The 25671-nt window shown below is 43.3% G+C and overlaps 1 protein-coding gene and 1 long non-coding RNA gene across 29 annotated transcripts in view; one reads left to right on the top strand and one right to left on the bottom strand.

The window, feature by feature from the left end:
- LOC110477764 (uncharacterized) overlaps nt 1-15945 on the bottom strand; it is a 55464-nt gene extending 39519 nt beyond the window's left edge. For 22 of the 27 annotated variants that reach the window (XR_014958457.1, XR_014958472.1, XR_014958473.1 and 19 more), the window contains exon 1: nt 409-15945. This is a non-coding gene — a long non-coding RNA (uncharacterized LOC110477764). The remainder of the gene's footprint in view (nt 1-408) is intronic. The other 5 variants (XR_014958471.1, XR_014958468.1, XR_014958458.1 and 2 more) reach the window with 5 other exon arrangements.
- KDM8 (lysine demethylase 8) lies at nt 15751-24849 on the top strand. 2 transcript variants are annotated; one of them, XM_021543811.4, is made up of 6 exons: nt 15751-16464; nt 17761-17893; nt 18761-18802; nt 19551-19700; nt 23795-23887; nt 23976-24849. In XM_021543811.4, the coding sequence occupies exons 1-6, from the start codon at nt 15779-15781 to the stop codon at nt 24138-24140; spliced, it is 1269 nt and encodes a 422-aa protein (XP_021399486.1). In that variant the 5' UTR covers nt 15751-15778; the 3' UTR covers nt 24141-24849. The 2 variants fall into 2 exon arrangements, with proteins under 2 accessions (XP_021399486.1, XP_085448052.1); XM_085591926.1 differs by lacking the exons at nt 23795-23887; nt 23976-24849 and adding an exon at nt 19936-22735.
- The last annotated feature ends 822 nt before the right edge of the window (nt 24850-25671 follow it).

Raw genomic sequence — 25671 nt, 5'->3', positions numbered from 1 at the left:
GACCTGGCTTGAAGAAATTAATTAATTTATTACCAATCAAAATCAGAGCAGAATAATGGGAAGCAAAAAAAAATAAAATCCCAAAAATACCTTCACTCCACCATTCCCTCCTGGACTTAACTTTATTCCCAATTCTCTACCTGCTCCCCTCAGCAGTGCAGTGATATGGGGAATGAGGGTTACTATCTGTTCATCCCACATGGTTTCTGCCACTGCTTCCTTCCTCTGATCCAGTGGGCAGTCTCTCACAGGGAGATAATCCTCCACAGAGACTTCACCAGAGTGAATCCTTGGGCTGCAGCTGTTCATGAACTGCTCCAGCATGGGTCCCTTTCCAATGGGTCAGCCCTTCAGGCACAGTCTGTTCCAGTCTGGGTCCCCCATAGGATCACAAGTCCTCCAGCAAACCTTTTTAGCATTGGCTCTCCTCTCCACAGGACCTTGCTCCAGCACAGGCTTCCCATGGTGTCACAGCCTTCTTTGGGCATCCACCTGCTCTGACGTGGTCTCTTCCAGAGGCTGCAGGTGGATTTCTGCTCCCTCACTGACCTCCACAGGCTGCAGGGCACAGCTGCCTCACCATGATTTTCACCACAGGCTGCAAGGAAATGTCCGCTCTGCCACCTGGTGCACCAGGACTCCTGCAATGACATGGGCATTTGCAAAGATGTTCCTCTTGTACACTCTCACCCTCTCTTCTCTGCCTGCAATTACCTATGAGTAATACATTTTTTTTCTTTCTTAAATATGTTACCCCAGAAACCTTAGTGCAATCACTGCTGGGCTCAGACTTGGCCAGTGGCCTGAAGCCAGCTGGCACTGACTTTGTTGGACTTGTGAGAAACTTCTGGCAACTTCTCACAGAAGTCCCTGTTTCCATCCCCTGCTACCAAAACTTGGCCACGCAAACCCAATACCATGGTATGCAATCCCATTTTCTGGCATAACACTGGTAACACATTAACCCTAGCTGTGTGCATTTGACCTTTCTAGTGTCAGTCTTGGCTTTTTAACTCCCTATTCAAACTTAACCTCTGCACAAAGCAGGATAAACAAGGCTTGTTCAGTACCTGTGGCACTTTGCCACTTAGTAGTTGTCCAAGTCTCACTGTGCAAAGAACACAGCAAGAACAAGACCCACTAAGAGGGAAACGTTACAGGAACCCATAATGAAAATTCAGTGTTGAAAATGCTCTGAATTTATTTTCACTTTTTCAGGCTTACATTGGAAATAATTATTGTTATTACTAAACATTTTACTTAACTTTAAAAATTAATATAAAACTGAGAATAATGGTGATATTGTGTTGCCTTCCCCAAGGTAGGCATCAGAGGTAGAAAGTTGTGTCTTTAATTCACAAGTCTACAAATGGGATGTAGGTACCCAGGTAGCTTCTGAAGCCCAAAATGGATCTCTAGAAAGGATGCAGGTATCCCTCAAAAAGAAAGAGGAGGAAAAAAAGTGGGCAGCTTTTGCAGCGCTTGTTACTCTGTCAACAAATCAATTAATGAGCTCAATATCAACCATGAGAGCTTCAAATGATGCATCATTTTGTCATCCTCAACAAGTTACTAGGTCGCTTCCCTGCCTTTGATTTCTGTTGCATTGAAGTATAAACTTCTGAACAATTTGACAATAAAGTGGCAGAATAGGCTCTGCACAAGTTCACCAAATATCCTTATCCTCTCTGGAAAACTCATTATTATAATAATCGAATAATTTTGATATCCAGTGGCATTAATCCTTATTAGTACATCTAGCATTAATGTACATGGCACAAGTATTTCCACATGATTTTCCAGGCTTCTTGTTTGTTTAAGACCATCCTGGTTTCTGCTTCATGGACAAAGCTGTTCATTCATTACCTGTAAGACAGTCAGATTTCAACCTAAGGAATCCCTTCCTTAGGCCTCCCAGTGTCTTCCTCTTAGTGAAAAACATACATCATATCCCACCACCTTGCAAGTTTCTTGGTATAGGGGATCTGTGTTTTCAAATTGTTATTTTGTACACATACCACAGAGCTGAGGCCTGTCCACAACACTGAAGTCACAAAGTCCTTCCAATATGCAGGGTCAGTCTTTCAAAGGGAGGGAGGCACTGGGGTTTCACGTACCTGCTTTTCTGTGTCTGCATTATTCCCTGGGGAGCAGTGTGAGACCAGCCTGCAGGCAGGTCCCCCAGTACCAGACACTGGTGTCAGTCTGCAGCAGGCAGCACAACCACTAAGAACAGGCAATTTCTCCTGTAAGAATAGGAGTGGGGACCACTCTGCTCAGCCGAGGCATCTCATCACAGAGCCAAGAGTTTTACTACCAATTTCTTCAGTGCTGTTTTACGTTTTGCTAGCTCTGCCTTAAACATGGCTGGAATGTAAAGCAGAATTCCAGGCAAGGAGCATCAGCTAACCTATGCTGCCCTCCTCAGGAGCCGAGCACAGCCTGCACAGGGAGTGCTGGGCAGCTTTGCATAAACAGGCACACAAAGAATTTCATTTTTGTAAAAGCTAAAGAGCTTCTCAAAAGGAAGGGCCTTGTGTACAGCACTAAACATGCTTGTCTTCAGCTGAAGCTCAAGGAGCGAGAATAAGCCTTTCTTTGGGACAAACACACGCTCAGGAAATGCAAAGGGAGACAAAAGAGCAGGCGCTGCATTAGTGGCAGTAGCAACACCCACTGCATACACCTGGTGGAGCAAACAGCTGGATGGAGATTAAAGATAGCAAAACCCATACTCCCTGCTTCACATCCTTATGCAGACAAATGGGGATTTCTCCATAGCACATGCCATCACACTGCCACCACAGTGAGTTCCACTGCTCAATCACAGTCACAGACTCAAAACACTGGCACCATCCTGTTGCAATAGATAACTTTATAGCTCAGAAAGCAAAACAAAGAAATTGGTCCACCCACTAACAGGAATATGTTTCCCAGAACTAAAAGGGGCTTGTCCAGTCATAAGCTCAAAAAGGGGAAAAGGACAAGTATCAAACAGCAGAGAGATAGCAACCAAAATGAAATGAATCATCTGAAGTTGGAACAAGGAGGATTTTAGCATTACATCAGTATGGGGAAAAACACAAAGTCATTGAGAGAATTCCAGCTAGTTATGTTTCATTGAAGAGCTAGAATTCAGCACAAGACTGTGTTTGAAAGATGCAATTCCATCTGGGAAGGTCATGGTCTGGCATTTGCCACAAAGGGCTGCCAGGAATGGTGCCACAGTAAAGGGCCTTTAGCTTCTTCCCATGGCACAAGAAGAAAAAGCTAGAGCAATCATATCCAAAGCAGCTACCTGGAGGCAAGCTGTGGCACATGTCAGAGATTATGTTTATAGTCCAATGATGTTTAATTCTTTTGCTCTCATCACCCAGGTACATCTTTGCATTTTGCTTTTCTCATGAAAGTCTGTTCTCATTCTAGTCCACAGAGGCTCATGAACAATGTTTCTTTATTTTTCACTTCAGAGGATCATTACTTATGTTGAACCCATTTGTCCCTAACAGAGATGTAAGATGTAGTTCCCTAGGAATTCAGAGGTTATTTAAAGTTCTTTTCCAATATCCAATTTGCCTGTTATTTAGTTAGGAAGTTATTTCTGCAGGAACCTTGCAGCTGAGAGGGCCCTTGACTTGTTACCAGCACTGGCCCTAAAGGCGGCCAGAAGTTGGGGCAGGCAAGCAAGTGGCAACGTTGTAGATTAAAGTGGTTATTACAAGAGAATCCAAAGTCAAAGAAAGCAAAAGCAGTAAAGTCAAGGGAGGAAAAGGAAACATAAACCAGGAAAAATACAGTGGTGCTTAGGGTAATCAGAGCGCAGGGACCAGAGTGTGCTCCTGAGCAGGCACTTCCCACACAGACACCATTCAGACACCATTCACTTCAGAATAGCTCTCCTTATGCATGCTGTGATCACATATGTGGCTGCTAGTCAGGTTGGCATACCACCTCTCCAGAGGCCATCAACCACACCTGTGGGGGTAGGATGGCTCCCGAACCACTGTTCAGCAGAAGGGCCTGCCTGCATGCAGCAGTGTGGGGCTGGTCCCTCCTAGGAGCAGACTTGCAGCCCTGACTGCTCTGCTGCAGACACACTGAGCAGCCCTGGGCAAGCCTCTTTGCCTTTCCCTGTCAGAAGCACTGGGTGACAATGACACTCCTCACACACACAGGAAAGTGATACATTCATGACTGCCTGGACCAGCACTGAGCCTGTCTTATAGGAGAAGAGACTGAACAAAGCTCTGTCACCCAGCAAACCCTGGCACCCTCTCATGCAGCTCTCAGCAGACATGCAGTGAGGAAAGGGAATAGACTCAGGCAGGTACCAGGGGCTGAGCAGCCTTGTTTGCACAGAACTTCTCTGGAATAAAGCTCCTCATGATTAAGAACTAGCCAGGCCCCTCTGCACAACATCATGGTGCCAACCCAAAATTCTGTGGCACTTGCTTGGCAGCACCAAGAAAACCTGCATTCTCCTTAACTGTATGGACTTCTGAATGAGCACAAAGGAGGTAAGCCCATGCCCCAAACACAACACAGCTAATTATTCCCACTACTGTTAGTTTCCTCTGGTCTCACTGATCACTTAATGGGAAGAAGATTATGTAATAATCAAATGTTGGAACCAGCAGAACCCCCACTCCAGCAGGGGATACGCATTATTTACCCATAAAAAAAGGGTTATTACCATGTAAACTGTGATTAATTAATGTCACAGGAGTTATTTCTGTGGCATGTAAATGGAAAGCTTCCTGCAGAGGAACAGCTGGGGAGCTGGCTCCATCCTGACAGTAACACAGACATGCAGCAAGAGGTAGCCCTGAACTCATACAAAGGACTTTTATGCTATATAGTAAACAACCAAGTGTGCAACGCAGTGGGAATGGTGGAGACTGGAATGACACCTGCTTAATCCAATACCAATTTCCATCTATCCACAATCTCCTGTCTCAGTTTCTCCATACTAGCAGGCTGCTTGCCCCTCCCACGAACATATACATGCATGTTACTTGATCACCATCCACTGCACAGGAGTCTCCATGAACATTCCCAAGCCCTTAACTGACCATCGCACAGAGAACTCTGAATGGATCCTAGATGCCAACTGAACCTCTTCTTCCCCTTTCTTCCTTCACCCCAATCAATCACCACAACACCACTGGATCAGGGCCTTGCCTGCCCATCTGTGACATCCATGCAACACAGCACTTGTCTCCCAACTTTAGACCTGACTTCCATTGCTGGCAATATCACTGCAAGAATTAAACACACCACAGCTTAGGACTGCAGTTATCTCTGATGAGCCAGAGGAAAATTTTAGAGGCAAATAAAGCAACAGTAAAAAATACTGTCCCTAAGTGTAAATCTGCATCATACATAGCTTCCCTGGAACGTCTCAAGTTGAGGATAACATAGACATGTAAGAGTAGCCACATGGCTTCAAATCTGAAGTCCATTCAGCTCAATATCCTGCTTCTGGCAACAGACAGAACAAGAATGTCTAGCAAAGAACGTAAGAAATAGAAAAACACATAGCAGCATGTTCCCAATCTCCAGTGATGCACATACAATTTGAAAAATTCCCAAGAGAAAATGTGGTGGGGCTTTGGTGATTAATATTCACTGATGGATTTCAATTCCACAATTTTTGCTTTAATTTTTGAAACTTTTAGCACCTACAACATCCTGACACAAGGAGTTCCACAGCTCCAGTATGCATAGTGTGAAGAAGCACTTCCCTTTTGATTTTTTTCTTCAAGTTTGACTCATGTATTTTCATGTCCTTCCCTCCACCTCCAGGCCCTTCAATAGAGACAGTGAACAGTCATACCTTCCTCATCCTTACTATTCCACATGATTTTATACACATATATTCCATTTAAGTGTCTCTTTTCCAAGGCAGAGCTCTCCTCATAAAGAAACCATTCCAGATCTGTTATTAGCTTTATCTGTCTTGGCTAACATTTTCTAGTTCAGTTCTTTGCTTTCTGAAATGGGGGAACAGCACTGCACAGAGTATTCAAGGTGCACAACACTGAGAATTTAGGTAAGGACACAGTCCTGTTACGTGTTTTGTTGCTTCTCTAAGAACTATCATGCTATTTACTCTTATGACTCAGTGCTATGCCAGCTTTTCCATTTAAGTATTGCCATATAAGGTCTCATTTATCACTTAACAATCACCTCTGTACTTTTGACTGTCTACACCAAATAAAGATTATTCTTCCTTCTGCTCATCACTTCCTAGTTCTCTAAACTGGATTACATCAGGTCAGTTACTCATAGCACAGGACAGCTGGGAGAGGTGCCCCAGTCCTCTGTGGACATAGCAAGATGGTCAGAATGGGTGAGGCAAGGTGAGCACTCACATCCCACTTACATTATGATGTTGCTTCTCTAAGGGTGCAGAAAAGCTCCCTGGTTCCAGGGTGCCAGCCTAAAGCTCTGCCATTGGCCATAGGCTCCTCATACATGTTCCCTTATGCCTCCTGACATCCCTACCATGGGGACTCCTAAAACCAGCTTCAAGCCCAGGGGTTCCACACTAAGAACGGCCACACTGGTGCAGCAGACAGGAGAGTAAAACAGCATGTGGGACTTTAAAGCTATTTATCAGAGGTTTTTTTTAGTTTCTCATAGTGAAGAAAACAGCAGAACACAGAATTCAAAGTTTTAAATTCTATATAGTGACAAACTAGCAAGTGCATTTAACTACCAAAATACATTTCACAGCCAGTAATGGATACTGTAAAGTGTAAGCTGGTACTTGGATTATCAAAGGCAGAGTCTATCAATTTTTGGTTTTGTATGAAAGTTGCTTTTTCCATCTGTTGGAAGTGGCTCTTTGTGATTTTACAGGGCATTACACTTTATGTGTCTCATTTGCTGCACTCAAAGTAATTTCATTCCGCTATATTAAGAAATACCTTGGTATGCTGGCTAAACTTTTAACTTTCCAGAACACACCACTTCATGTCTGTCTCCATCCCAGCAGTTACTTCCTTTAAGTACCTCATTTATACACACACATACATGCACAAAATACAGTGTAATTCACATGTCATATTGGCTTTGTCACAATGAGGATTCTGTATCTGTCCCTTTGTGACCTCTGTGATTACTACCCCAGCTTCTGGGACATGTGTCCAGAAGGGACATGCCTGATTTCTGAAGCACACTTGGATCTGTAGCTTTTGCTTTGCTCTGCACTACACACAGGTGGAGAAATGGGAAACTACACTGAAACTCCTTTTGCTGGGGATGTCCCACAAATGCACACTGCCAACACAGACAGTTGTGCCTTTGTTATTGTGAGAATCTCATTTTTTCATTTTACAGCAATGTACGTTCCAGCAGGGTGTTCCCATGCCAAGGCACAGCTACCTCTTAGCAGAGGATCACCCCAGTTGTAATCACAAATACCATCTACTACAAGTGCCATTGCAAAACTCACTTCCAGATGCATATTCTATTCTTTCTTAAAAGCCATGGCAACCAAACATCTGTAATTATGCCTCAGTAGTAAGCTTAGTCTCCCATTCATCCAAAGTTCACAATGTCCCCTTCACCCTGCATACTGGTCCTTCCTGTTATTGTCACTGTACTGCATCAGCTCAGATCTTGCTGTCATTAGATACATATTCTGAAGGATCTTGCTACAAATTAAATTTAGGAAAGGTTTAGTATGTTGCTGAAGCTAAGCTTCACAGAGCTGTAAACAGGAACTGATGGTAGCTAGGCAGGTGACTTGAACCTGCTCTGCAACACATGCTGGCAAAAATACCAGCTCTAGGTGGACCTGCTTTAGAAGTGGGTTGGACTAGGTGATCTGCAGAGGCCCCTTCCCAGCCCAGCCATTCTGGGATTCTGTGAAAAGCAGAGACAGCTTAAGTCCTGCACCTACTGCCTTTTTGGAGCAGTAGTGTTGTCCACAGTTCTCAAACGCAAGCTGTGTGTAAAATATGGCTGGGTGACTCGTTGGGAAATATAGTTATTTCCACAGTGATGCGTATTACATTCCTTTAAAAATCATGATGGAGAGAATCTCCAGGGCAGAGGAAGCTGCACAGCATTTTCATAGACTACTACAACATGAAGGAATGCTTCTTCCCTTATCCTCACTGCAGTGATCCAGAAAATTCTCATCCCCAAAAGCTCCAGCCTGTCTGGAGAGTTACTCACAAATAAATGGAGGATGTTCCTACTCAGAACATGCATGAAAACACACCCCTTTCTATTAATTCTCCTTACCATGCTTTCCAGAGCACAGTGAGAGCATGGCCTGACCTTACAGGATACCAAGATCTCCCATCCTGGTCAGACTCTCTGTATGCTTTGTGAGGAGCTCTGCTATCACAAGCATCAGGCATGGTGGGTACATAGCTGCTCAAGAAAAATCAACCCCAAAATTCCACACATCTTCAAATGAATCAGGAGGAGGTAGCAAAGCAGCATATCTACCATCTGCCCACATCAGAAAAATCAAAACCCATCTCCGGTCCAAGGAGAGCACAGCCAAGAGCCCTTGATTGCTGCTGGGCAAACATGGGGCCACAACAAAGCGAAACTTCTGATTTTCTGACAATTCAAGCAGGGACACCAAGCTACACAGAACAGACAGATGCTGGGCATTGCAGACAAAACGGAGACATATGAATTTGATGGGTTTCTTTCCTGAATTTTCTTATAGCCTCCAATATTACTATAGTGACGCACAACACCAGAGAATATAATTGCTGTAGTGATTACTTACAGCCATTACATTAAGCTTTAAAATGCTCCTTTCAAATTGAACAATCTTTTTTTCAAAGTCAACAGCTGGTTCACAGCTTGAAAGTACCAGTTAAGATAAATTAAATTAAAAGTGTAATAAAATCACAGACTAAATTTAATTTTTAAAGCACATGCAAACTCCAACAAAGACTTTAAAATATCTTTCAAAAGCATACACAGAAACAAGAGACAATACAACCAACAATTGTGGTGTGCAGCAACTATGCTCATTAATAAGAATGTGATTTAGGAACACAGCTAAATGTGTATACTTAGAGCACAAAACAAATTCATGCAGTATTTATAGCTGTAGTCCAGAGGGTGAATCAAACACAAGTTTTAAATGAGATTTTTGAAAGCTTGGGAGGAAGGCAAAAATGTTTATATATATATGTATAAATATTCTTCCTCTTAAAGTACATAAATGTTTATAAAGTGTGGCTAATGAAAATTACATGTCCCAGCCCTTAGCACAAAAAAGGAATCTCATGTGCGCTCAAGATCAGTACAATGGCAGGAGCCTGCATCATCAGATCTTGAAATGCACTAGTGGAATGACAGGTAAGCCTTACATTTCCAGAGTGTACAACATCACCTAAATGCCGAGAGACTTTCCTCTGACCTGGCCCTCTGTTTGCCATTGGGAGAACATTGTTCACAATTCCAATGGCCTCTACCTCGCTAGCAATGAAGTGCCAAAGCCACACATCCGTTCAGACAAAACAGAAAAACATAAAGGATCTGTGCCATCACTTCCTTCCACACTCCTGTCAGGAAATCTTTCTACCTGCAGCAGTGTTCCAAACAAGCTGACTACAAGCCAACTGTCTCTGTGCCTCAGACCTTCAGGCTGCCAATCAGCTGTTCAGCAGTTGACACTTGACACTATGGCACTTGAATAAGAAAATGATAGAAGAATCAGGAATACATATTCTACCTTCTTCATCACAACAGGGTTTTCTGCCTCATGAGAAAGGCTGTTTCTCATTAATGCTCATTAGCAATAAGAAATATCCAATTCAGTTTCCTTTGCACCTGAAACTATAAAGATTGTTTTAAAGGTTTGTTCTTGTGGTAGTGTATCTGCTCCATTCCTTCTTGGGCCGCAGGATGATCCAAGAAATGCTGGCTAGACTTTGGCCTTATCAAACAGCACCTGCGCCAAGCTCCTCTTGAGCTTAGCAGAAACAGTGTCTGTTCCCAGGAAGTGGGGCTGTCTAATGAGCTCCTGTTTTTAACAAACAGCCTTGGAAACTTATTTTTCTTGCCTGAATAACAACCTGAGTGGAACAACATTTTTGTTACCAAAATGTCAAAGGAAGTTACCAATGCAAATTGCAGCCAGGATGAAAAATTACTGTGACTGAAGCCTGCTCTCTTGCGACCCTATAAACAATGGTCCTGAATGAGACCCTTTGAATTCTCCTGGACTGCAGCAGGCTGCAACCAGTGACCTCCTTTTGAGTGGGGCCCCTCAGAGCCAGTGAATTCTCGTTTGCTATTTTCAGACAATCACTGTTGAATGACAAGATAGATCCTGGGCTGATGCCTCCACTCCTCAAGGTTCAACCCTTTGCCTGTTGAGAAGATGCAAAGGCATCTAGTGTGAATCCTTCACTGAATTAGAGGGGAATTTTTCACAGGAATATACCCTGTACAAGGCGTTTAGGTCACTGTGCATGCAAATGTGAATATGATACATAAAATGTACTGTAAATGTTGCTCTCTTAAATTTTTAAGTTTAGATTTGTAAGTAAATTAGGCCTGGTTGCCCTATAGTAAATGTTAATATTTTGTTAAATTGTTCAACTTGAGCTGTGAATTAAGTGTTGTTAAATTTAAGAGATGTTAAACCTTTGGGTGTAAACTGTTCATTATGTTTAGGCCCAGTTTAGCTCAGTTTAGCAGAGAGGTCCATTCTGAACCCTGTGACTCAGAAGGAGGGTCCTCCTTATTCCTTTTATCCTTGTCATTTTCTACCCTTTCCCTTTTTCCCTGTCCACTCCCCAGCCTTCACACAGATAATTCTGGAGTTGAATCTGGATTTAGATTGATTTTAGACTTTAGTTTGCTTTTTCTAGTTCTTAAACCAAGTAGTAGTAACCTTGTGAACAAACTTTTTCATGCTTCCGCTTTCATATTAAACATGCTTTTTCTGATACCTTCTCCGGTGATTCTTTAAGCAACCTTAAAACAGTCATTCATGACAGCTGTAAAGATTTTATGTTTTCTTTAATGTTGAAGGAGCTTATTTGCAAATATGAAAGGGATTCAAGTTGATATAAGGAAAAAGAACTTTAAAATAGTCTAACTTACATAATTTCCATTCAGCAAAGGTAACTAAGGCTACATGTGTAAGCAATACTGCCTCAGTTGCATCTCAGCAGACACATATGTCCCAGATGGATGTTATGTAATGTTTTTGTAAAATAAGTATTTTCCAGTGATTTCTGAAAGTAGAACTGGGTGTGCTGATATAGCTTGCTCCAGAAAGAACACTGTGTGTCCTATACCCAAAGCAATGAGACACATTCCAAAGTGCCATGCAAAATGTCACCTTATCTCACTTAAAGTTATTTCATCTAGTAATATCAGGGAAATTACAATATGTTGTTCTACATGAAAGTACATGACAGCACTATTTGTGAGACCTGGCAGCTGCCACTCTCGGCCAAGCAGATGGCAGTGATAAAAACAGTTCAGGGAACAGGTTGATAAAGATATATCCATCATTACACTGTCACGGCACATCTACACTCAACTCCAAGACACAATGAAAATATAGGGCTGTGTTACTCTCCATCAGGAAGACCTTGCTCATCTGAGGAAACTTTTGCTTAATAATTAATTCTGTACATATTTTAATCAGAATCATTCATCTCTTGTTCAGAGGAACAGAAAAAGCAACCTGGAAAGACATCCAAAATCTTTAGTCTTATGTGTTCACACTTTTGTTCTTGCAGAAGAGGAGATAATCATTTCCTGTAAAGGCAAATAAAAGCCATCTATGGCTTTCATAGCAGTCATCAATTTATATTCCCATTTAGGTTCCATTTTTACCTTATTTTGCATGGGTGGGGAGGGCACAGGGGCAATGTTAAGTGAGTATATTGTGTATACTGCTCATAGAAGGTACCAGTCAACCACTCCTGGAAGCAAAAACAGCCTAAGCACTGGTGGCAGCAGCATTATCAGCCTGTCCCCACTTCATCCCTGCTCCTGGACACTGCCAACACTGACAGGCACTTACCTGCTGCGATGGCTGGTGAATGCCCAGGCATTCCAAAAGCCCTGGAAACACGGCAACAGATCACCTTCCATGGTACAGAATTTCAGAATGGTACAGGTTGGAAGGGACCACAGTGGGCCATCTGGTCCAACCCCCCTGCTCAAACAGAGTCATCCCAGAGTACCTGACACAGGATCGTGTGCCGTACATTCTGGAATATCTCCAGTGAGGGACTTTCCACACCCACTCCAGGCAATCTGTTCAGGACATCTCATCCACACAGTGAAGGAGCTGTTCCTCAGGGTCAGGTGAAACTTCCTATGCATCAGTTTCTGTGCCTTACCTCTTTTCCTATTGCTGGGCATCACTGAGAAGAGCCTGGCTTCATCTTCTTGCCATCCTCCCTTTAAGGAGGGTATAAAATCCAGAGTGCCAGGCTGCCAAAAGGGATATGGCATTCTTGAGGAGCTGAGCAGCATCCTGGAGTCCTGAGAAAGAAAATCTTCAGTGTTACTTGTTGGGCTCTGGATTGCTAGACATGATTTTGCACTGAAGAAGGTTTAATCTTTAACAAGAACTCCAGACAAGGCAACCCATCTGAGATGACTTCACCATTCACCACTGCAAGCAATTTACACATACTGACTTGTGTTTAGATATTTGGGGCATCTACTTAGTTTTTATTACTCCTGGCCTCACACTCCTTCATAGAACAAAAAAATGCTTTCTCTATCTGCTAATTCAAACTGGCTATTCCTCACCAGACTTCAGCTACATTCGCCTAGGGAAGAATCAAATAAATATGTACAAGCAAGCAGATGGTGTCATTTTAAAAACTGATCCACCTAATACAAACATCCTACTTTGGACTTAAGTGGCGAACCACTAAGCAAGTGTCTTGATGTAACTTTAATAAAATTCAAAAACAAATCACAGGACTTTGTTCATCAACTCTAATCAGCAAATGAGTAAAGACTGCTATAAAGGAGAATACTCCTATAAATAATTTTTTTAAAAAAATTAAATTCTAGACAGGGCAAATACTCTCTGGCCAATATGCTTTTCAATGAAGACAAATGCAAACTAAGACATAGAGTGTATTTTTTATACTTGGTGTAACTAATCACTTTTTCACCAGTAGCACATAAGGTAACATCAACTGTGGGTCCTGGAATCTATCACTGTAAATAGGAGAGAAATACAGATAGTTTTATCTGTATACAGATGGCATTATCTCCCTTAATTGTGTGCCTGTTCATTTGGTTTTTTTAAATAGATAACTTCTTTCTGAAAGTCCATGCAAGGAGAAAAAGAGATGGCTGAAGCATATTTAAAAATACACAGAATACAAAAGAGAACAAAAAGCACAGACTGTAAATCAGGAAGCAGCAGGGAACCAAGTTTTCTTCTATGCCTTAGGGAACATTTTCTACAAGGTTAGGCAGTCTGCTTTCCACAATCTTAAAAAATTTTTACTTCTGATAAAAACAAGTTTCAGTATTGTGGCATAATCCATGGAACTCTTTTTCCCATCAATTTCTGCAGGTTAGACACATGACAGTAATCTTTGTTCTTTGGCAGCAGGAATTAAATTCTCTCTTCTTGACCTAAAATGGAAATGTCTAGCACTGAAGTCATCCACTTCCTTGGTCAGGCAGCTCACACAAAACATCTGCAGTAGCTTACAGGCATTTCAAAACTAGCATGCATTATTGCAAGGTTAACTGCTCTGAGAGCTAAACTTCCCAATTCAGCATTTGCAAATCTGTTGGGTTTTTTTCCCTCAATGAGGACAATTTCAACCAAGTTATTAAGATGCAGCATGATATTATGAGATTTTAGTGGATTTTCCTCCAAGAGGCCAAACACACAAGACTCAGTACACACCCTAAGACCTGAGCTTTATTAGCTCAGCAGATATACAGCCCCTTTAACTGCAACGACAACTCCCTGAATGGAATTTGTAGCCAGGTGGGGTAGGTCTCTTCTTCCAGGCAACCACTGACAGAACAAGAGGACACAGTCTTAAGATGCACTACAAGTTTTAGGCTGGACATTAGGAAGAAGTTCTTCACAGGAGTGATAGGGTATTGGAATGGGCTGTCCACAGAGGTAGTGGGGTGACCATCCCTGGAGGTGTTTAAGAAGACTGGAAGTGGTCCAGGTGACAAGGTGGTGTTAGGTCTCAGCTTTGACTTGATGATCTCAAAGGTCTTTTCCAACCTAGTTGATTCTGTGATTCAAGGCTATCAATGCTGTATCAGAATTCAAACTATTGCACCAAAACTGACTAGAAATAATTGTCTTCCAATGTACGCTCACAGAGCCTCCCTGAATACTCAAAAACTAAAATCACCTGAAGTGAAACTGATAAAGCTCATCATGGCCTCAATGCCTCACTGCTGTGCTGGAGATTACTTGTTCAGACCTTGTTGTTGTTTGAAATTCCAGAAAAAAAATCCTAATCTTCAAAATGAAACTAATGAAAATATTATTCATATTTAAACTGCAAAAACTATTACTTAACTAAATGCAAATAAATGTCAATGTAAATGGTTATAAAAAGTGGGCAGCCCACAGACACAAGACTAACAACACTTGCTAGCATCCTAAATTGCAAATAATGAACATAGGGTTTAACAAGAAAATCTCCTTGCCACTTAAATACTTTTTCCTACAGCAGCATATATTAACATTTAGCAGTTAAGGAGAAAATACTGAATGAAGGTGCTAAAATCACACTGTCACAGAAGGAATTTAAGATGCCAAGAGAAAGGCAGTCAGAAGACAGGCAACAGACAGGCCAGCATGATAAGCAATGCACAAGCCTGAAGTGTGAGAAGTGTGAGAGCAGAAGTGATAATTTCGAGGAGACAGCTGGGGGGCCGGGGGAGAGCCACCACTAGCAGCAACAGAAGGATTCAGATCAATTTTTTTTTTTCCTTTTTGGAAAGCACTAGTGACTGAGCATGGAACAAAGAAGAGCGGGTATCTGAGTACAGAAAATAAGGATTTTAACTTTTTCTGTAAATTAGGATTTGTCTCAAATCCAAAGACTTCAACCCTAACTAGCAACTAAAAATTCCTCATTTCTTGTTATGGTGGTTTAGTTTGGTTCACCATGTTAAAACATTCCTCAGTTGCTGAATTTTAAATAAAATATTGTTTTGCCTTTGTAGTCAAGTATTAAGCCCTGAGAACGTTCAGGTCACATTATCAAAGCAAGTTGGGGCTCAGTGATGCCGTGTCCAGCACGTTAGAAAGTAAGAAGAGTTTTGTGCATATTCCATGCAGAAAGCGCTCCTGTGAGCAGATGAACACCAGGCAGCTGAGCCAGCGGGAGGACACGGGCTCAGGGCCGCGCCGGGCTCCGCTCGGGCTCCTCGAGCGCCGGGCAGAGACGTTTCTTTGCAGCACAAAAGGTCGGCTGGGAAGAGCGCATCTCCCTTTTCCCTCAGCACTCACCGCCTGCGCTCCGCTGTCCCCAGCGCAGGCAGCCGCCTCCTCACGCCGGCGCTCGGCGAACGGCCGGAGAGCGTGGCCTTCACCGCGTCTACGGGCTCCCCTTTCCTGCGAAAGCAGCGCCCATCACAGTCACTCAATTCCAGCTGACTCGCTGGTCAAGTCACAGGTAAGAACGACAAATCCGAGCTTCGCCGGCGCGACCGAAGCTCGGCTCCCGGCTCCTCCGGGCACCGCCCCGCGCCCGGCCCCGCCTCAGCCCCGCCGGCCCGACAGCGCTGCCTCGCGGCCGTCGGCGCAGGCGCGGCCATGGCGGCGGCCGGCAGTGCGGCGGCTGCGAACGACAGCCTGGCGCTGTGGGCCGAGGTGCGGGCGCTGCTGCCCCGCGCCGAGGACGGGCTGACCTTGGCGCTGAGCGGCGAGGTGGAGGACTGCGTGCTGCCGCTGCTGCGGCGGGCCCGCGCGCTGCTCTACGGCGCGGCGGGACGGCCCGGGACGGCAGCGGCAGCGGCGCTGGAGCGCCTCGGCGACGTCCTGCGTGACTACTCTTGGGAGAAGCTGAACGCGGGGCCATGGAGGGAGGTCGGCAAGGGCTGGCGCCAGGTGTACGCCTACGGCTGCCTCTTCGGGACGCTGGCCGAGGTGGCCGCGGGCCGGCCGCTGGCGCGCGCCGTGCGGCTCTGCGACCTGGGCCTGCTGATGGGCGCCGCCATCCTGGACAACGTCCTGGCGCGCCTGGTGCGCGCGCTGCAGCCGCACCTGCCCCGCGCGCGCGCCCCGGGCGGCCTCGCGCGCCCCCTTGCGGGCGCCGCTGAGGCGCAGCGGCCGCTCCCGAGCCCCCGGCTGGCGCCGCCGCCCGCCCTGCGGCCGGAGCAGCTCGTTCCGCGCCTCCGCCGCCCTTCGCTCCAGCATTTCAGAGACAACTACCTCCTTCCCCAGCGGCCTGTGGTCCTGGAGGGCGTCATGGACCACTGGCCCTGTATGAAGAAGTGGAGGTGAGAAGTAAATTTCTTCCCTGTCCAAGTTAAGGCGCGATCGTTCCCTGTGTTGGGTATCTTGATGCTCGATAGAGCGGCAGACCTCCACAGGCAAAGGATACCATGGACAGTGCATTTTGCTAGCAGCACAGTCCCACTGCTCTGTGGAAGTTGCTTCATAGATGAGGGAAGCTCTTCATAGCTTTCAGTGCAGGACTGTCTGGGGGCCAAGGTGACTCTTTGACCAGCCTCTGACTCTTCGTGGGTGAAGGCCACCTTCTGCTGTCCCAGCCTTCAGCCGTCCCAGGAGCCCAATGGCAACACCTGGGAACTCACGAGACGTGCACATTGCAAAGTGCCACTGGGCTACTCACAGCTCAGTGGATGTGTCAAGGAACACACATCAGTGCTTTTTACCCCTTGGAGCTTGCCAATAATTACTGCAATGGAAAGTGAATTTCAGAGCCAAGAGTAAGCGTGGTTGACTTTTTCATTCATAAGTCCAAGCACTGATGTTTGTCCAGTGTTGTGTTTGAGTGTTGAGTTTCAGACACCACTGTGCAGGACTGAGTAACAGCATTGTGCTGCCTGGTTAATGCACACAATGGTGCCCACATTTCCAACATTGAGCATCAAGTGTTTTTGAGGTGAAGGTCATGATTCCCCAGAAAAGGGGAAAAATCACTCATGCTTAGTTTAAATAATTGCTTTAGTTCAACAACCAAAGATAAAACTGAGTGCACACACTTGTTATGTCATAGAGATTTTATTCATTTTTGAGGGAAGGTACTGTACTGGTTAAGATTAGACACTTAACAAGATTAACTTCTCAGTTTAATTAATACAGTTGTCCATGGAGAGATGTATTTCACCCATCAAACTCATCCCCTCTGGCTACAATTGGAATTGGTATTATTGGCACCTGCTGACAGAGAGTTGATCTAATATTACTGAGTAAAAGATACAAGATTTTATGAAATGTAGCAGCAGGCAGAAAAAGATTGGCCATCCCTTCCCAAGAGACAGTAACAGCTTAAATCTTCTTCGTTTGGAAGAAAACAACTGGGGCAAACAGGCTTTTAAACCAAAACAAAACAGACAGTTGTGGGGTCATGTCCACACAAACCTGCCTGCTGATCTCCTTGTTGCTTGCAGTCTTTTATTCTGCCTTTTTATTCTGGTTGGTTTGGTTTAGACAGGAGAAACTCAGGGTAGTAGAATTTTATTACCCAACAAGATTGATTTGGATTGATTGTTTTACATTCAAAATTAGTAAGAGCAGTATAGAAGGTAATGGAACTTTCTTTATTTCAGTGTGGACTATTTCTGTCAAGTCGCAGGGTGCCGCACAGTCCCAGTGGAGTTGGGTGCTCGGTACACAGACGAGGAATGGTCTCAGCAGCTCATGACTGTCAGTGACTTCATCAGCCAGTATATCATGGATGAGGTCTGTTACACTTGTTTGTTTGATTTCCAAACACAGCACCGTGGTACTGGTAAAGACAACAGTTCTGCTTACAACAAACCTACTCAGAGGTCATATCAAGGGAGGGGGTGTGCTGTAAGCACAGTTCTGAATTAAAAGGTTTGACATATTTTTAAGACGTGAAGCTAGGAATAATTATAGCAACGATAGGTTTGAATTTTACCTATAATTAAATGTACAGTAGCTGGATTTTGATTAATATATACACACATACATATGTAGCAAAAACCTGACTGGTCGAATCTAAGAATAAGGGATCCTCAGCCAGCAGCGTTGTTCCTCTTTCTCATTAAGCTGCTTAGTGAGATTTAGGATTTACAAGCCATGAGGCAGAAAAATACAAAGCTGATTAGCGAAGTCTGGAATGTCCTTTAACAGGTGAGGATCCCAAACCCCAATTTCTGTTTCCTGGCCTTCTGGCAGGAAGGACTATGTGCCATAGCAAATTGCTCTGTGGTGCACCCCGGAATAGAGTATGGAAGTAGTTCCAGAGCGTGAAGGAGAACTGGTCTGTGTGCCAGCAGGGTCTGGCTAGAAAGATGCAGCGTATTGTCAGCTGTCAAGACTCCACAGGGAGTCCCAGCTTCCTTCAGTAACTCAAGCTGGATAATTTATTCATTGTAGAGACACACCTACACTCTCACAATTTCAATGGAGCTGTAAGTTGCTATATCTGAAGACACCTTATATTGTTGAAATAATTATATATAGTACTCTGAACAGGACACTGGAATTTACTCTAAGTAAATTCTATTCACCTCTAAGTAAATTAATCCACTGTCTTACCTGTATGTTACTATGATTTTTGTTTCTCTGCTGTCATTTCAGAACAATGTAGGATACCTTGCCCAGCACCAGCTTTTTGATCAGGTAAAACTGAGTGAATGTTTTAATCTTCCTACAGTCATGTCTTCCTTTTGTAGCACAAGTTGTCTCTCAAGATGTTGACTGTAGTCGATTGAAGGGCATTTGGAGAATTCGTAGTAATTCTTAAGTTTCTATTCCCATTATTTGAAGGAGCAGAGGGAGAAGTTTGTTCTATTTGGCTACGAGACATGGAAACAAAACCCTTTTGGGATGAAGACATTCAATCCTAGTGCTATTTCAGTACAATGTAGCATATACTTAGGGGGATATCACCTGGAAAGCCCCTTTTGTAAGTCAGGGAAGAGATTTGGACAGGAAAATTTTCAACATTGGTATGTTTATCACAGTCTGAAATGTCATTCCAGTTTACCAGAGTTTATGTTAGTGGGAGACATAAAAAAGAATTTCACAGAGAAGCAAGCATAGTATAGAAGAGATCAGCTGCTCCTTTTCCATGAAGAGCAAACATTCTTGTGGGTGGCTCTGATTTCTGCAAAAGCAAAGTGTCTCTGAAGAATGAGGAAACCCTTTTCTTTCTCCCACTTCTCCTTCCAACAGAGTCTGCTCACTAGAACAGAAAGTTTGAGAACATTTCCTGCAGATTCCTAGTAGGTCAGCTACTTTTCTCCTACTCTTGCTGGACCAGTCAGTCATTTGTTTTCTTTGCATCCAGCCTTGCTCATCTGTTCTATGAATTACATATTTTGGCAAGTCAGCACATACCCTTTTTACATACTCTTTGTGGAAATAGATTCCAGAACTGAAAGAAGATATCAGTATCCCTGACTACTGCTGCCTGGGGGAAGGGGAAGAAGATGACATCACCATTAATGCCTGGTTTGGTCCAGGAGGCACAATCTCACCTCTTCATCAGGATCCCCAGCAAAATTTTTTAGCCCAGGTATGTATTCAAGTTACTCTACATATGCCATTAATGCAATACTTAGAGAAAATGTTTATGGTGTGTGTGTTAGAGACAAGGGGAGCACAACTTGAACAATCAAAGGATAGAGAACATGCAGGTACTATTTTGTTTCTTTATTGCATTTGTCATTACTGCAACTTCATGGTGAATGTAATCTTACAGACCACAAGTGTTGCTTATTGAGAGACCATTACTTACCCTTGTTTTACAGATGATAGATAGAAATCACAAGAAGCAGATTTTCCAAGGTCACACGGAATTTGTAACACAGTTGGGAAGAATCTGGATCCTGTCATGTTGTACTAAGTTTCTTTTTCCGGTTTTGTGGTTTGAGCCCACACGATCCCCAAGCCTCATGCAGCCACTTTCTCATCCCCCAACCAGCAGATGAGAGAGAGAATGGGAAGAGTAAAAGCCAGAAAACTTGTGGATTGAGGTTTAATAAGCAAAAACTGTGCACGTAGGCAAAGCAAAATGAAGAAATACTTGACTGCTTCCTATGGGCAGGCAGATGTTCAGTCATTCCCAGGAGAGTAGAGCCCATCATGCTTAACAATTAATGGGGAGGACTAACACTGTCACTCCAAACATCCTCCCTTTCTTCTTCTTGTTCCCCCATATACTGAGCATGATGTCATGTAGTCTGGAATATCCTTTGGTCAGTCAGTTTGGGTCACCTTTCTTGGTTGTATCTCCTCCCAGTTTCCCAGGCACCCCCAACTTCCTTGCCAACATGGCAGTATGATAAGCAGAAAAGCTTCAGGTCTGTGTAAACCCTGTTCAGCAATAACAAAAAACATTTCTGTATTATCAACCCTGTGCTCAGTGCAAATCCAAAACACAGTCCTATACCAGCCACTGGGAAGAAAACTAGTTCTACCCCAGCCAAAGCCAGCACATCTGGAAAGCAAAGTTTTGAGGTAGACTTAGGTGCATACTTTAGTCTGTTTCAGGTTACCCAGTAAAATATTCATGCATGCAGTGAGATAGGAATTAAAACTTGTACTTTGACATCATTTCTGCTGAGTTCCTCTTGGTAGGCTTTTTGATGATGACTTTTAGTGCAGAATAACCCAATAAAATACTGGGGCCTTTTGTGGTAAGCACTGAACAGGTCAGAGAGTTTCTTCTGGATCCAAGCAGTTGACCACTGTGAATCTTTGGTCACTCCGAGCCTATTTTGTTTACTGAAGGAGATTGCTCTCCCATCAGACTCTTAAAAATAAAAACCAGGCTTACACTTTCACACTTTTCCAGCAGGATTGTGACATTACTTTCTACTGATGATTTTTTATGGGTTGAGCCTTAGCTTCTCTGTCCCATTTATATCTTGCTGCCCCATGTTTTCACTTGAAACTGAGGCTTAATTCAGGCCTTCCTAGAATGGTTTTTTACAACTGCAGTGCAACTTTGTATGGATTGTATTTCTTTTGTGTGTTACCTGCTGAGCACACACATACAGCTGCATTCTGAAAGTACTGTACTATTCATGCTATGTAAAGCTTGAGGGGATTTTTTCTTGGTGGAAGAAAAATTTATAGGAGCTGTTGGACTGGGAAAATATACTTCCCTTACAAACCTCAGAACTTGTTTTCTTCTGCCTGAAAGAATGGGAGATTATGTGCCAGTGTTGCAAAAGAGTCTTTGTAATCTGGCAGTTTTCAATTGAAATTGCCCTACTTTGTTATCACTGAAGGGGTATCTGGGACAGAAAAAGGTGATACAGAGAATCCATCATCAGAAGGCATGAAAAAGCACTTTATTATTAGAAATCCACAGTTCTTACAGAAACAATGGTGGACTGAAGACCTGATTGGCCTTTAGGAATCTTTTCTCACCTATTGGTCAAGAAGGGGCAACTCCTACTTGTAAAGATCTTTGACAATCAGAGATTGCCTGCCAGGTGCAGAGATTGAGATAATTGTTTTAATTATTTCTCTGAGCTTTCTCACAGCTTCCCAGGAAAATCCTGGGAGAACTGTGTCTCTCCCTGTTCAGAGGATATGTGATTACCACGCTTTGTGATGCCATTTAAAATGTGGCTGTGGAGTACAGAGAGGCACAAGTGCAGGTAACAAAATGAAATTATCCTGGCTGGTGCTGAGATCATAGTTTTTCCATTAATGAGAAAAGCAGTCTCTGGAGATGCAGTGTGGGAACTCAAAATGTCTCTCAGACATTTTTAGAGGTTCCAGGCCTTGGTCAGATGCAGTCTGGACCCCAGCAGGCAGCTGGATTTAGCTGTGATTTCGAGTTTGAACCATGGAATGAATTACCAACTTTGAAGCTGGAACAATCAGTCACAAAGTGCTAGATAGTATAGTAAGTGTAGTCACAAAGTAGAGGGAAATATTTTTTGGTAGTGTGCAGGGGTGTTTTAGTGCATGTACAGGGGGGTTTTTACTTTGTACATGGGGGTCAGAAGTTCTAAGATGGAGGAAAGTGGGCTGAACCCATCCTTCTTCTTTCTTCTTCCTTGCCTCCATGTTCTTGGTGATGTTGGCACTCACAGATTGGTTTAGAATAGAAAAACACTTGGCAACGTAGGTAATAGGTATTGGGGAATAATTGTAAACATGTTATACGTAATATATCTTATAAAAGATAGCAGCAGCCCTGGGCGGGGAGGGAGAAGAAGAAGACACCAGACAGTCAGGGTGTCAGGAGTGTGTGCCTCTCTGCCTGGGCCGCTGACCAAAGGGCCGCAGCCCGAGAACCTAATCTGTTAGATAACTAGCAATAAAACATCTTGAGACCGAACAAGAAGAGGCTGCGGAGTTTTTCTTTGGGAACACGGGTTGGAGGAGAAGCTCTACCACCACACGAGAACCCAAACCAAACCCGGGGTTCTCACAATGCAGGCTATTGCCCATTAGTTGGTGCCTGCCATTTTATAATATACAAGGTCTTAATCCAGTAAGGCAAGTGAAGGAAGGAGGTGTTTACAGCTGATGGCAGTCCCAAAAAAAAAAAAATCAAGCATTTAGAGAACATGCTGTTGGAGCAATAACCAGCATTTTTGTCACTTCCATATGTCACCAAAAATACCATGTAATACTTGATTATTTAGTGAGCTAATTAATATCCTTAATCCCTTTGGGGTATGGAAGACATCCTAAAAACACATGGACAGACAGAGTTATATAGATTAAGTAGTTTAATCAGTGATAGTGAAGGGTAGGACAGGGCAGGAGTACTTGGTACTTGTTCAGTCTGTAGAATACATTTATGTGATATCCTTGAAAGCAACAAACTCTAAATAGTCAGTATGACAGCTTTGGTGTTGGTAAGATTTCAGGAAATCCTGTTCTATTATGTGGGAAGGGATGTTAACATAGAGGAAAAGCAAATTGGTTAGGAGTGGTTGGGTAGCCACTCAGGGCTGCTGGCATTAGTCATAATACCCGTAACAGGACAATTCCCAACAAGTATAATGGCTAGGTCTTGTGGTGATCTGGAATGCTGGCACAAGCAGTATGAATCTTGACCCTAAACCTTCTGTTCCACTGGTATCAGTGTAGGACTCAGCTTTGACTCATTCATGCTGCCACTTCTTGACACCAAAAATTTGGAGTTCATGTAGCATTCAGAGAAGCCAAGCCACTCACAAATTCTCATGGCATTTCAGCACTCCAATGAAAGAACTGGTTTAATGATGACACAGAAATAAGAGTTTGAGGGGTATATGGAAGCTTAATAGTCACTGTGCAAGTACCTGTTGATGTGAATAGCAATGAAGGTTCAGCTTCCTTATTCTCAGTTACTATTTCTAGCTACGTAAAGCCCAAAAATGATGTATAAATTGGGCGCCTTGAACTTCGAATTGAAAGCAGTCTGGTTAAAGGCATTTCCTCCCATTGGTATTTCAAATTCTTATCTGCTGCAAGGGAAGAGGTACTTGAATTCCAGTATCCTGATTTGACTTTTTATTATAGCAGTGTCTATTACTAACAATAATTATGTTCCTTGTAATCAGGTATATTTTACCGTTAAATGCCAGCTATAGCCAACAGCTTCCAGTAATGTGCCAGTTAATGACCAATGCAAAACATTTATTTTATTATATACAGGTATTTGGAAGAAAGTATATCCGTCTCTATTCACCACAAGATTCAGAAAACCTATACCCCCATGAAAGCCAAATTCTTCACAACACTAGTCAGGTAAATAGTTGCCTGAAATTTTAATATTATTAATGTTATCAAATCATATTTGAGTAAAGACATTCTTCTGATGATTGTTTTTTTATAGGTTGATGTGGAAGATCCAGACTTGGTCAAGTTTCCAAATTTCACAAAGGCTGCATTTCAGTCCTGCATTCTGATGCCTGGACAGATTCTATTTATTCCAATTAAATATTGGCACTATGTGCGATCACTTGAGCTCAGCTTCTCTGTTAGTTTCTGGTGGTCATAGTTCTGAAATGTAGTCAGCAGCACTGAAATGAAATCAAAAATCAGGGAAGTAGCATCTCTTTCTCAGGAGAGGTTTGAGATGGAGCAAAACCAAAACCCAACAAACTCTTGTTAAAGCATGGAGAAGTAGTCACAAGGGGTAGGTGGAAAGATGATATTGTAGTCACTTCATTTTTGTATATGTTTCTAATAACTCCTAAAGACCGTGTGTTTGGTCATTGTCCTGTGTGTGCATCCATCAGAAACAGCCTCTGTACAGGCACTGCTGGGACTCTGCCTGAGTCTCTGTCTGAATAACCAGGTCAGTGTTATCTTCTACTTGGATTTAGTAACACTAAACCCTGGAGTTAGCTAGAGAGATAGTGCTACCTGAAGGTTCAACCATTAAAAAATTAAGCTAACACCAAGCAAGGTACTAGTCTCCTGCATGGAAAAAGTTATTCATGTCCTGGTTCTGGCCAGGATAGGGTTCATTTTTGCAGTAGCCAGGAGGGGCATGGCACAGACCCAGAGGTTATTTTGTACCACCTCAGCCTGCCACTGCTGCAGGCTTGGGGCAGGAAGGGCCTCCTTGGTCTCTTAGTGACTGAATCTTGTGAATCTTTTTGTGTGAATTTTTTGTCTCTCTTGTACACTGTTATTGATATTGTTGCTATTACTGCTCATTTCCTTATTCCATTGCTGTTACCAGTAAATTGTTCTTATTGCAACACATGATCTTTATCTTTTGGACCTCCCAATTCTCATGTCCATGAGGGGAGAGGTAGGGGGAGGAGGAAATGAGCAAGCATCTCATGGTTTGGAGCACTTTAGTAGGAATGCTAATTTGGGAAGTACCATTTCTAAACCACAACATCTTGTTAAAGCCTAGAACATAACTGAAGTTAATCCACAGTTTAATTGCAGTTATATAACCTGAAGTGTAATTATACTTTGATTAACCATCATCTGCCACAGCTCTTCTGCTGTGTCACACATCTCTACCAAGGACAAAAATGCTGCCATTTTAGTCTGGTGTTTGGCAATAGCCAGTCCCTGGCTCCTTTCCAAGTCACTCAAAGAAAAAAGCATCCTTACTTAAAACTGGAGACAGAAGTGCCATGACTAAAAACCTAAAGAGTCTCAGTATGGTAATGTTTTCAGCAGCTTGCAGACATAAGTTAACATTGCCCCAAGTCCTGTCCTACTGCTTCCCAATCCTTCTGTGGCAATATTCTCTCCTTACAGAGCACAGCTGCTTATGAATGGCCTTACATCAAGACAAATTCTTCTGCATCTAAAGAAGGGACAAAACACAACCACAATGCTAAGTCAAAGTGTTCCATCTCCAGCCCTAGGTCAGAGACTGAGCCAGCTGCCTTGCACACACTGCACTGATTTTTCACCTGCTTGACATGCTACAGCAGGTGTCATTTCCATTGTGCAACTGAATTTGTACTGTTCCTGTACAAATAGGGAGCACTTGCTGAGAAAGGCTTCTTTCAAGAGTTCAGTTGCATATATCAAATGGAGGACTGACTGCAACACTTGCA

Source organism: Lonchura striata, chromosome 14 (genome assembly GCF_050655825.1).
Source record: "Lonchura striata isolate lonStrDom1 chromosome 14, ASM5065582v1, whole genome shotgun sequence".
Taxonomy (NCBI): domain Eukaryota; kingdom Metazoa; phylum Chordata; class Aves; order Passeriformes; family Estrildidae; genus Lonchura; species Lonchura striata.
Note: the sequence above shows the minus strand (reverse complement) of the source record. Positions and strands in the feature narration are given on the sequence as shown.

What these genes read in the sequence shown, in the direction of transcription:
- KDM8 (XM_021543811.4), top strand. Translation starts at nt 15,779, where the DNA reads ATGGCGGCGGCCGGCAGTGCGGCGGCTGCGAACGACAGCCTGGCGCTG. An exon ending in AGCACCAGCTTTTTGATCAG is followed by an intron (nt 18,803 to 19,550) that starts GTAAAACTGAGT and finishes TTGTGGAAATAG; the next exon opens with ATTCCAGAACTGAAAGAAGA. An exon ending in AGCAAAATTTTTTAGCCCAG is followed by an intron (nt 19,701 to 23,794) that starts GTATGTATTCAA and finishes TATTATATACAG; the next exon opens with GTATTTGGAAGAAAGTATAT.